We start from the raw sequence: 12,308 nt of genomic DNA, 5'->3' as shown, positions 1-12,308 counted from the left end.
TTAAAGTTGGCGCGGAGTTAGATGGTACGTGTGTTTAGAATAACTGAATTAATGTATTGGTTTTCTTTTGTTTTAGGCTAAAAAACAGCTTTGTCGATAATTTTAAGTAGTTTTTAAATGGGCTATAGGCTCATCAGTTACTTAGACTTAAACCACACCCCAGACACATCATACAAATAACCTCGATATGCACTGACACCACACATTGACGTTATCGTACACACGCATCTGTGTGTGTGACGTCTGACGCCATACGATTCAAGTCTAAACTGTGTTCGAGGGGGAGGTGAGGTAAACCTAGCTCCGACGCTGGTGGGGAGCGGAGAGTTACCGTTCTATACGTAGTATTATTCCTTATTCTATTCTATTTACATAGCAGGAGTGTACGAGATGTGGGCAAGGAATAGGCGTACATACTATACAGCTCTGCCTAACCCTGCAGGCGTACAGGTGTGATGCTATGTTATATTATAAAATTGAGTATTTAATTAAGTCAGAGACAAATTATACAATGCTAATCTAGAAATAGAATCTTATTGTTCTTTTTGACTGATTTACGTGTTTTAATTAAGAATTACATTACAAAAAGTACGAAGGTAGACCACGTTGACGACGTTTCGTAAAAAGTATCCGTAGCATTTGACTAGATTATCCTCTGTTCTTGTAACATCAATTGAATTTTGTAAAACCTTAGGAAGTTATAGACTATTATAATAAACTCAAATCGGGTTCAGTGTTAGGATATTTTAATTGCAATGCGGTTGCATCGTTGGCTATTTCGTGTCGTTCTGAACATTCTGCCAGTCGAAGCAGTTGGGAACTTCATTGGTTTCAGTGTTCAGCGATTCGGTATGTATACCAGGGAAAAGAATTAGCTTAAAGGAATAATAATTGAATATTTATATTTAAAAAAGAATAAAATAGTTTATTATATAAGAACGCCACACACAAAAAGAAGACAATAATATCATTTAAAATTTTCACAAAACAATTAAGTACAAAAGCTTAAAAGGATTGGGCCGGACATGTTTGTCGCATGCACCCTGAGAGGTGGGCACGGATCGTCACGCATTGGGTGCCTCATGACGTTACAGGCGTGGTGGTAGACCTCGAATGTGATGGCGTGACGACTTGAACGCTTGCCGGAGGGACTTGCCGGAGGACCGCAAAAAATGAAAAGAGGAAGGGGAGGTCTTTGCCCAGCAGTGGGATCTTGTAAGCTAGATTAGATTAGAATTACAAAAAAAGCAAAACGGATGTTCGTCGAAATGATCATAAGGTGGTGGTGGACATCCTGAGATAAAAGGGCCTCACTCGGCACAAGTCGCGGCGTGAACCACCACGCTGGTTGGATGTATTTAAGTACTTAAGTTCCTTCGCGGGTTTGAAAGTCAGACAGGCAGTCGCGTCTGTAAAAAGCCGGAACTGTCAAATATTCGGGTTAACGCTAGGGAGACGATATTATATTTTTATGTATAACTCATTCTTTTAATGCGTAATCGCGTGATTTACACGTGGTTCCGTAACCAAAGGGTATAAAACAGGGCCCTATTAAGACTCCGCTGTACGTCCGTACATCTGTCACCAATATTTTGTTATTATATTGCTTTTAAAAATAAATAATTAAATTAATATTTAATAGCCTCCATTAAATACGTAATCCGTGATACGTAAGAATCGCCCTTGGCCGGTTTTTATTGGTTTCATTTTACAGTAGCTTAAAAGCCCCCAACCCAACCCTGTACATACAAGAAAGTGGTAGAGCTACTTGGCTTTACTTAAAATAAATAGACACCAACAAATATTTCTTGAATACAAACTCTCTTTTTACGATAATAACCAATCAAATATCATCGTTCAAGTGTACGAACCAGTTAAGACTTAATCATTGCATAAATATGAATCAAAATGCACGAGCTTCGAGTATATGGTCTCATAAGTAATCTCAATCAACGGGAATGTCTGTTGAATATTCGACAACTCGTTGGGTTGATATTGTGACACGAATCATGTATGACGTCGTGACGTCACTCTTGGCGTAACAAGGAATGCATTTTCAACATGAATTCTGCTTCAGAATTCTGATGAAGATTCTGTTGAGACAAAATTGTTACGTTGTTGGGATTTTATAGTATTACATGTACCCACTTTAGGACTCTGTCGCACTAACATATTTGACATTTAGTGGGACTTACAGTTCAATTTGTCAAAAAAGTTAATGTGACATGGTACCAAAGTGTATACATATTAATGCTCGTGACCGTACATACACATACTCACGCCCGCTAATAAAAAAAAAGAATACTATCGACTACAACCTATACATGACCCTCTGCTGAACACAAGTACTACCTAGCCGCTATACAAAATTGTAATGTTGGGCCTACACAGAAGACAATGAATTTACATTGTAAGAGTTAATTTGTAGTCACATTATCTTTCCTTAAGATAAAACTCCTTAGAAAAAAAGATGCCATAGAGAACCTCAGAACATTCCCCTCAAGTCACGACCGAAACTTTTCACTTCCATCCCCAATCGAAAAGAAAAAGGCTTCAATAATCACACTATAAAACCTTATAATCCTATATAAATGAATCAGGGAAGACTGGATGGGTCGTTGTGGGGTTTTGATGTCGGTACGTGCCTACTGTCACCATTCTGTATAGCACATTCGTTTTGAATTAGTGTTGGCGAATAATCGATTATGGAGCCCTAAAATAATCTAGATATCGATACTATCGATTATATGGATACTATCGATGTTGAAAATTCTACAATTATTATATACATTCATTATTATCGATTATAATCTAATAATAGTGACATGTTTCTGATGATTTGACAAATTGTATTGTGTTTTTTTTTTATCTTTATTTATGTTTTTTTATAAAAATAAACTTAAAAATAAATATTCGGAAATTTATCTAATAATTGTTACATATTATTAAACCGATATATTGCGATAATAATCCATTATATCAACGTTTTGGTCCCTTGACCTTATTTTAGTACCTTTACTGTCGTTGCATAATGGGCTGACTTCTTTAAGCATTTAATCGATTATAATCCATATAGGTAATTGTAAAATTTTCCGCATCGATCCAATCGATAGTATCGTAAGGCATATTTAGAGTATATAGCGACTTAGAAAATCGACGTTTATTAATCGATAAACAGTCGTTTTTCGGGCAACACTATTTTGAATGTTTTGATGATCCGGGTTGGTTGGAACCTTGGATCAGAGCCAAGTATAGCCAATCGATTGACCGAAGACTTGAAGCCTCTTTGCGTCTTTTACTTGGAGGATAGGATACGATTAGACCCACATGTAGGTACTTATAGTTAAAAATAATTACATAATCACAGTTTTGAGGCACTTATTCCCAATTTAACTCCTCAACAAAAACTTAACTAACTACTACTACCCTACTTTACTTATTTAACTCCTCCTCCTCTTTAATTTGACTCCTCGTAATTTCAAACTCTTTAAGAAAGACAAAAGATTATTATTAAACAGATATTTTATTTGTTTTTACTTTTGTTTCAGAATCTAAAGGATCAGATTCTAACCACAAACGTATGGCTGGAACATGTAAGTACCAAAGCTAATGTTATAGTATTTTTTTTTTCTTTTTCTTAAGTTATGGCAATGGGTTGCTTAGGAGTACGACCATTCTGCCAGTGTCGAAGTGATCATATTATAGTTCATCACACTCTTGTCGGTGTAACATTCTCTATGCTACTTTGTAATGTTATAGTTATCTTTAAATAATTTGTAAATCCTTATGAATATGTGAACGGCCTCCGTGGTCCAGTGGTTGAGCGGCTCACGATTCGGAGGTCCTGGGTTCGAATTCCGGTCTTCTTATAGTGTCGAATTCCGGTGGGTACTCGTCTAACAAAACACACTTTGGGAGACTGTCCCTGGTTTGGTTAAAACATGGCCAGTTGAAATCACCTCTTTTTCTGAAAAAAACATGATGAATCTGTGCTTAGGAGGGTACGTTAAGCACTCCAGTCCGGGTCCAGTCTAGGTCCAGCTACTATTTATTTTTAAGTGCCAAGTCGCCCAAGTAGCAATCAAGAATTGTGATTAAGTCATATATGTCTAAACTTTAGCTAAAGTGAGATTTATCCAAATCAAATAGGACTTATTAGGACTTCATAAATTCATTTTCTTCTTTAATACTATATAGTTTTCAACAAATCCTACTTTAGATAATTTAGAATACACAAAACCAAGTTAAGTATTCACAAAACTATTTAGTCTTATCTCAGCCTACTGTTAAGTCTACAAGTATTATTTTACTTTACTCAGATTATTTAAAGGCTCACTTAACACTAAATTGATTTAGTGAAGTATCAGTTTAGTCTTGTAAAGTAAAAATTGATTGCCTAGATATACTTAAGGCAATTTTTATTATTTGTTGCTCCTATACAAGACTGTTTTATTCGTTTTTGACTACAATAAGTAAAACATAAGAAAAGTCTATTCAATGGACGATAAAATCGAAATAGAAGCAAGCAGAAAGATGGATGAAGTCCAAATAATAAAAGGATCTGGTGGTTTTCGAAGGCAGAATATTAAATACAGAAAATTAACCTGTGATAATGCACATCCCACTGTTTTTGTTAGCGAGGCGATATCTTCTTCATTGCCATAATTTTTTTTATATCGATTGGTATAACACAATCATTTAATTTTGGCAAAAAAAACGTAAGTAAGTTCCTGTTTTTCAAATCCGATCCAGCGTGTGGCAGCCCAGGTACCTACGTCTCGCACAAATCTTCTCAAAAATGACTAAGCTAGTCTAACCTAGTCTAAGCGCACGGCAACATTACACCATGAAAAATCGAGTTTTATATTAAAACCTGCTAAGTTCAAATATAAAATTAGGTACCTATTAGTCTAATAATAAATAAATCCAATCAAAAACATAAATGTGAAATGAGAGCCAAGCTCAATATTATGCAATGCTTTGGTTGTTGACTTCAACGACAAAAGAAGTGAGATCTAAATGGGTGCCAAGTTCAATGGTCAGTCAAATCAAATCATTTATTTTGCAAAATAAACACTTACAAACCATGCAAAAATAGTTTAAGCAGTACATAAGACTTCAAGTAACAATAAGCAATATAACAATAGTAACTACTTGATTTAATTAACAATACTATTGAATACTATTGTTATTTAGTCCTGAAATGTATTTATAAGTAACAGTATAACATATCATATCTTCTTATAACATAAGATAATATATTGTAGCCTAAGGTCTGTCTTATTGTAGGTAAGTACATATCTTCGTAACGCGTGGGTCCTTGTAAAAGGACAAATTCAAAACTCTAAAAGTCGACTTTATAGGTATAAAACATTTTAAATACCTATTAAACTCGTTTAAGGTTCACGTTAAGTTAAAAAAAAATAATATGCCAGTAAAATGGATGAGAGTTGTGTTGTATCGTGGGCGAAAAGCTGACAACCTATCACCGCTAATCACATGTTCCAACTTGCTTACCTACCCTTAAAGTACTTGTCGAATGTGGCATCAAGTAGTTTTATGATCACTTAGTGCTCTGCCTACCCCTATATAGGCGTGATTGTATGTTATGTTAAGTTAATCTACATACCTACCACAAAAAGACCGGCTGTCATGAGTTTTGATTACTTACTGATTCTTACATCTATAGTTAGGTACAGGCACTAATTAGGTATTTATGTTAAGCGTTCATGATAGAATCTAATTATTAAAAAGTTGCCAGTTTTTTTTATTTTTTCCTTTATTTTCATCTAATTACCTATCTGCATACCAAATTTTAACTCTCTAGGTCATCCGGAACTGGGTTAGAGTTTTGATAAAAATGAGTCAGTCAGTCAGTCAATGATAAAAATGAGGATTATGGTTTGAGATAAGCTTATGAAATTTAGAACACTTATATGTATCTCACAAGTCTCAATATATGAGCCAAATTTGATACGTTTATGTGAAATAGTTTTTGATTTATGAGGAGGTCAAAAGTGGCTCCAAATGGTTCGTGTAATAATACACACGGTGCGGCTCGCCAGTTCTATTTCTTGAACTTGGCTTGACATGCTACCGCGTGTCTAGATACTTTTCTTTCTTCTTTCATTCTTTCTTTTAATAATTTTAAAAATGTACCTATTTTTAACTAAGCTTTATACACAATCATAAACAAAACATATCTATTTTAAGTTTTGTGTATGGTTAAATGCATTTAAATTGGGCATTAGATTCGATTCCTTTATTTTTTTAGCTTGATAAAGACATTGGGAATTTGGCCGCCTTTTTTAACAATAATGTTTTAGGTGGGATTAGAAACTACCGCGCACACACACGACGTTAATCAAATTGCAAGGGTTCTTCGTATATACAATATTCAACGGATACTCGTTAATTTTTACAATAATCACATTGTTTCCATTGGCAATTAGAAGCGCGGTGATCGTACCTACTTTGCGTCAGCGAACCATGTAGGTACCTATGAGAATGTATGCGCGGAGACTCATTAGCAAATTGAGTTTATGTTTGTTAGTTCCAATTGTGATAAATATTAAATAATTGAGTAAATCACATTCCTATCCAAGTAAGAACTCAGCATAACAATATTTTTTATCTTCCACGAGTCGAAAAACTTACCTCTCAAACAAACATACTTTCCATAGGTTTTAAGCTTGTTCGATTTTAATTGTTACTTGTTACATAGATGATTCTGGCACAGAATAAACAAACATGATTTTACGACATTACTTTACTAAATCAAAATAGAGGATCACTTTAGATATAAGAGTTTTAAGTAGGAATTCACTAAATACTTTTTGTCTTAAGTTGGTATACTCCTAGACAATTGAAGTAAAATTTATCTTAACTAGTACTTGATGAAGTGCAACTTGACTTTACTTTTCTAAACTGATTCTTACGAAATCAATTGTTTCTAAAGTCTTACTTCATTTAGAAAAAAATTACTTAACGCCATTTTGCACTTACAGGAAGAAAACATGTAATATTTTTTTGACAATATTATCGTCAAAAACTGAAGTAAATTAATATATATTTCTGTTGTAGTAACAATTACTGCGTTCAGCTGTCACATATTAATAGAAAATGAATTTCTCTATACTATATGTCACCATTTATTTTATTTGCTGAATAATCAATCCAAATTTTATTATTATTTTTCTGGTATATTAAAGGCCCTTCTGTTTTTTAACACTTTCTATCGATTTTACACGAGAAACAATCATGCGTTTATAATTTCCTGTATGTGAAACGGCAGAATAACCTTTTGTTAAAACAACTTAACAAATATTTTAGACGCCATTTTCTTACAGACTTCATTTCTTGTGTTAATATAAATGTTCGCCATTATATTCTAAAATAAAGACCCGTGAAGTAAAAATCGTTTTAGTATGACCTGAAGTTTTACTTCGTTAAGTTACAATTGACTCAGTGCAATTCAATCCTATAGTCTTAACTAAGTATTGTAGATATCTTCAAGTATACATTCTTGGTATTAAGTGATACTACAAGAATTCTAAGTTTAGAATATGCAAGAACATTGTCTAAAGTAGGGTTTAAGTCTGACTTAGCGTTGTCTTAAGTCTGTCTTGTATAAGAGTTAAAGTATGTGCCCACTTTTACTAAACTGTATCTTCAAGATATCTTGAGGGATATCTTGGAGACCTATAAGACTTATCCAAGACAAGGGTTTGATTTAGTCTACTTGCCTTCAAGATATCTACAATTCTCTTTTAAGACAATCGGTTGCTACTTGGGCGTTGGGCCTTTGTCGGTGCAATACCAGAATATTGAAAAAGTCTGATGAGATCAGTCATTGATCTCATAACCTACACGAGAGAAGAAAGAGAAGTCTTTGTGTCTGACCTCTGTAACTAATGGACTCTCTATTTCCTCAGGAATGGGAGACCCACTGGAGTACGGGGATCAAAAAGAACTCTATGTCCCTTCCGAATACAACAACCCATATGAAAGACAAAAAAGAGGAACATGTCCTCCGACCTCTATAACTAATGGACACTCTATTTCCTCAGGAATGGGAAGACCACAAATTCAAATGAGACCCACTGGAGTACGGGGATCAAAAAGAACTCTATGTCCCTTCCGAATACAACAACCCATATGAAAGACAAAAAAGAGGAACATGTCCTCCGACCTCTATAACTAATGGACACTCTATTTTCTCAGGAATGGGAAGACCACAAATTCAAATGGGACCCACTGGAGTACGGGGGTCAAAAGGAACTCTATGTCCCTTCTGAACACATCTGGCTTCCTGACATTGTTCTTTATAACAAGTAAGTATATGCTGCTTCTATGCTGTTCTCCGGGGCTAACATGCGCACCTTGATAAAATTATCGAAATCGATAAGTTTGTTTTATTCATATTCATATTCATTTATTCATTGCAAAGTCACAAGCAGTTAGGTGTTACATACATGGTATTAGGTACATGTGACGCCCTGCAAGGGCACAGCAACGTAAGAGGTGACAGCAGCTTCATGATAACAATATTAGTAAGTAACATAGTTAATAATGAATTAAACAAGTTAAAGGTAACAAAATTATTATACACTTACAAAATTATTACATAATAATATACATCACAGTCTAATATACAGGGTGGCCCAGAAGTTCAGGTTCAAAATGAAAAATTAGAAAGAGGGGCTCATTAGCTACCAGAAACACCCCCATGTATGTTCAGCAATTATTTACGGTTTAGGAGATATGACCCATTTTGTACCTTTTTCTAGATTTTCTACCTTACTTCAGAAATAATCATTTTGTCGCTATCCCTTTCGTAATAATTAATTTATTTTATTTCACAACTATGCCTAAGTCTGTGTACCGCTCAATCAAATATAAATCAAAGTGAAATCAAAGATAAAAAAAAAGTTATCGGAAGTCAAAGTGAGAATTCGACCAAAATTGTTACAGTTGTTAAAACTTCGCCGAAGAATAATAAACACATGAGATTGTCATGGACCCTGAAAGTATTTCTAAAAACTGCTCCATTTCATAGGCTTTTAGAAACATTAAAAAAAAGTACCCTTAATATAGGCAAAAAACTAAGTAATTAGCCCTCAAAGATTGCAAGACAGACAGATTTGAAGGAAAATTTGTCATTCTCATACAATGTAGCTGCTACTTTCTAACGTTGTTAAAGGTGCTCAATTTGGAAGATTGGGGTCCTGAAGAATAAATAATAAATAAATATTTTTTTTTATTTCCACACACAACAATTTACATATAATTGACAATAACATTGACAGTTTATATATTTTTGAAGGTGGCTATTTAAAAGCAGAAGGTAACCCTGTCTCTAGGGGACCTATATCTTGAGATACAGCAAACCACCATTTATGCTTACACTGGTTAATGTAATAAACAATACATTATACCACGGTATATCTAATATCGAGCGGTGTAATGACCAAATTAATTAGTACGTGAACATTAGGCGAAGTTGCTTCGTACAACGTTGGTATAACCAAATTGCATTGTTAAATCCCCAAACTTATTCTGGCTGTACGATAATTACTACCCAGTCTGCATTACGGGACTTAGTTTTGATGGTAAAATATTGTTTAGAAGCTAGGTACTTGGGATTTCGTGTAATTGTAGAAAGTTAGATTGGTTACAGTAGGATTTCAGCCTTGGTCGTTCAGGTCATTGAGCGGATGTGTCTACACTCAGCGGGATCTCCTGTTTGGGAGACATAAGAGTGATGCAGAGAATTAGATCTGGATTTGTTCTACTGAATTATGCTGAAAACAGAATTTGTTCCGTTGAAAAAACGGAAATACAAAGTTTTCTAACCGACCTCCAGCTAGCGGGATATTTACCAAAGTTAAGTCTGATGAAGTATAAAATGGTATTAACTTTTAGATCTGTATTTATTCTGTTCATCAAAACAAAAAAAAATACTTCTGACATCCTTACTTCAGCTACAATCAAGCTGCAATGAAACCTCCAGTCAGCGGACTTTTTCTCTGAATGACATTCTTTTGTAACTTTTACACTAAAATAATAAAAAATAACCTATTTACGACTATAATTTCACTTAAATTACCTATTCGTACATCTAGTGCTTAAATCAAAAAGTATAGAATTTGAAAGATATTTCAAGGGTATCGTTTGATTTTAAAAGACCCACAATACCACCGCCATCGCCAGGGGTATCGTGGGTCCGAAACGTTAGCTTTCAGTGTGTGAATGGAATCATGGAAAATGTCTAATATCCTTTATTTTTTAATAAGTTGTACTTGTCACAGATCCTTAATATTGGCGAATGTGAAGTGAGGTTGGTTCTACAGGTGTCACGTGATTTTGTTCGTATATGGACAAAACGACATATACTTATTTGGGTTCACATATTAGCACCAATCGACAAAACGACATAATTATATCGTCAGATCCGATAAAATGACCGTGATAAAATTTTGTAACGTTGCGCATGTTAGCTTTACTGGTCGTTCTTTAAAACTTCATGTTGATCGCGGCGTGTACGGTCACGAGCATTAATAATAAAAAAAAAATATACTTTATTTCGGACAAATTTACATCCATATGTACTAACCTAAAATACAAGAAAAAAATACTTAAAAGCTATAAAACACCATAATGGCACACGCTTAAATGCTGATGGGTCCAGTGCTTTATACGTAAAGCTGCTGTCCCACCTATCAGCTATTACAGCCAGGATGCGACTAAACGACTAAACGAATAAACGACTTAGACACACATGGAACATGGAAAGCAGAAACAATCAATAAAAGAAAGAAATATTACACTAAAAGAAGGATCTATAAGTGAATAGTGAAAGCAGTGTGTAGCTATGGTGCATGTGATGTGAGTGCGATAATTAAATAAACGTCATAATATATATTATAAATAAACGTCATAAGTCGCACTAAATGTCGAATATGTTAGTGCGACAGAGTTCTAAAGTGGGTACATTATATTGCTCATGACTGTACGCCTAGCGCACCAAAAAATACTTTAAAATCTTATTACTTACTAATAATTAATCATTCCCTTTCAAGTAACGTCACTTATTACTAAAAAAATATGATTTTATCACCAAAACGTAGTGAGTACCATAACAATTTAATTTTCCACAAGTTGCTTGAGAGATAGTGAAATTCTTACTACAAAGGACCTTTGATCCTTTCACGTTATATAACTGAGCCAAGTCAGCACTAGGAAAGTGAATTTGCTAAAAATAATTGTATCTATGCAGAGAAAACTTCGATTCTATTTTTGGAATTTTAGGGCTTGTGTCTGTGGTTGAGGCCACGAGGAGAACTTGGGTTCGATTCCCGGGACACATATAAAAAAACACTTTGTGAGACTGTCCCTAGTTTGGCCAGGACATTGCAGGCAGCCCAAAAAATTCCGCCAACCAGCAATGGAGCATCATGGGAGTATGTTCCATACCCACTCTGGTGTAATAGAGAGAAGCTGTTTTTATTGTGTTTTGGTCTTAAGAATGAAAATGAATGAATGAATGAATGAATGAAATATTTATTTCAGATATTTATCCATATTTTGTTAGTAATAGAAGATTATATCTAAGTTAGTATATAATTTTCATTGGATGTCACATGCATGTACATCCAGTGAGTGAGGATGGGACTACCCAAAATCCTTATTAAATCCAAAATAAATTCTTTCAGTATTAGTTATCCAGAAATTTGGGCCGCAGGAGGATATAACCAACATCGTTATTCAAGGTGAAAATTATTTACTGTCAGTAGCTTAGGTATATGAGCTCGACCCCCTGTAGTTACAGTAATCTCCTTACATCATCATAGTCAATCCTAACACCAGATTTCGCGAGTGTTCAGGACCGGCCATTTTGGCAGAGGCCCAAAGTGTCTTTATTCCTTGCGTTTATGTGCTTGACACAACATGGTGTCCCGTAAATTACTCTATCGTTACATGTGCAGTTGATCCAGCACAGGCCTAAACCAATGATTGTCTAATTTGTTTTAGAATTCCAAATTCGGATCATAAAAGATTATCATGCTCAGCAGTGATGGAAAACATCGTAAGGAAACCGATATTCCAGAGAAATGCATTTTCGGAGGTATGTGACCTAACTTGTATTGGGCTGGTTATCCCTTCTAGCTGGCTGGCTGGCTTCTGTAAAAAAACAGACCTGTCAAATCTTCAGGTTAGGTAAGCGGACCCTGTGAAAAACGGGATGATGTTAGGGAGATGATGATGTTACATGTGCAGTTCTAAATAATGAACATTGGCAATTTAGT

At 34.7% G+C, this 12,308-nt stretch overlaps 1 protein-coding gene across 1 annotated transcript in view; it reads left to right on the top strand.

Annotated features, from left to right (window-relative positions):
• The window catches only part of LOC126370679 (acetylcholine receptor subunit alpha-like 2), a 68,299-nt gene that overhangs the window by 13,367 nt on the left and 42,624 nt on the right, over positions 1–12,308 (top strand). The window contains exons 2-3 of the mRNA XM_050015675.1: positions 3,549–3,593; positions 8,224–8,333. Coding sequence (XP_049871632.1) covers positions 3,549–3,593; positions 8,224–8,333 — 155 coding nt within the window. The remainder of the gene's footprint in view (positions 1–3,548; positions 3,594–8,223; positions 8,334–12,308) is intronic.

The sequence above is a fragment of the Pectinophora gossypiella genome, chromosome 11, assembly GCF_024362695.1.
Source record: "Pectinophora gossypiella chromosome 11, ilPecGoss1.1, whole genome shotgun sequence".
Taxonomy (NCBI): Eukaryota; Metazoa; Arthropoda; class Insecta; order Lepidoptera; family Gelechiidae; genus Pectinophora; species Pectinophora gossypiella.
Note: the sequence above shows the minus strand (reverse complement) of the source record. Positions and strands in the feature narration are given on the sequence as shown.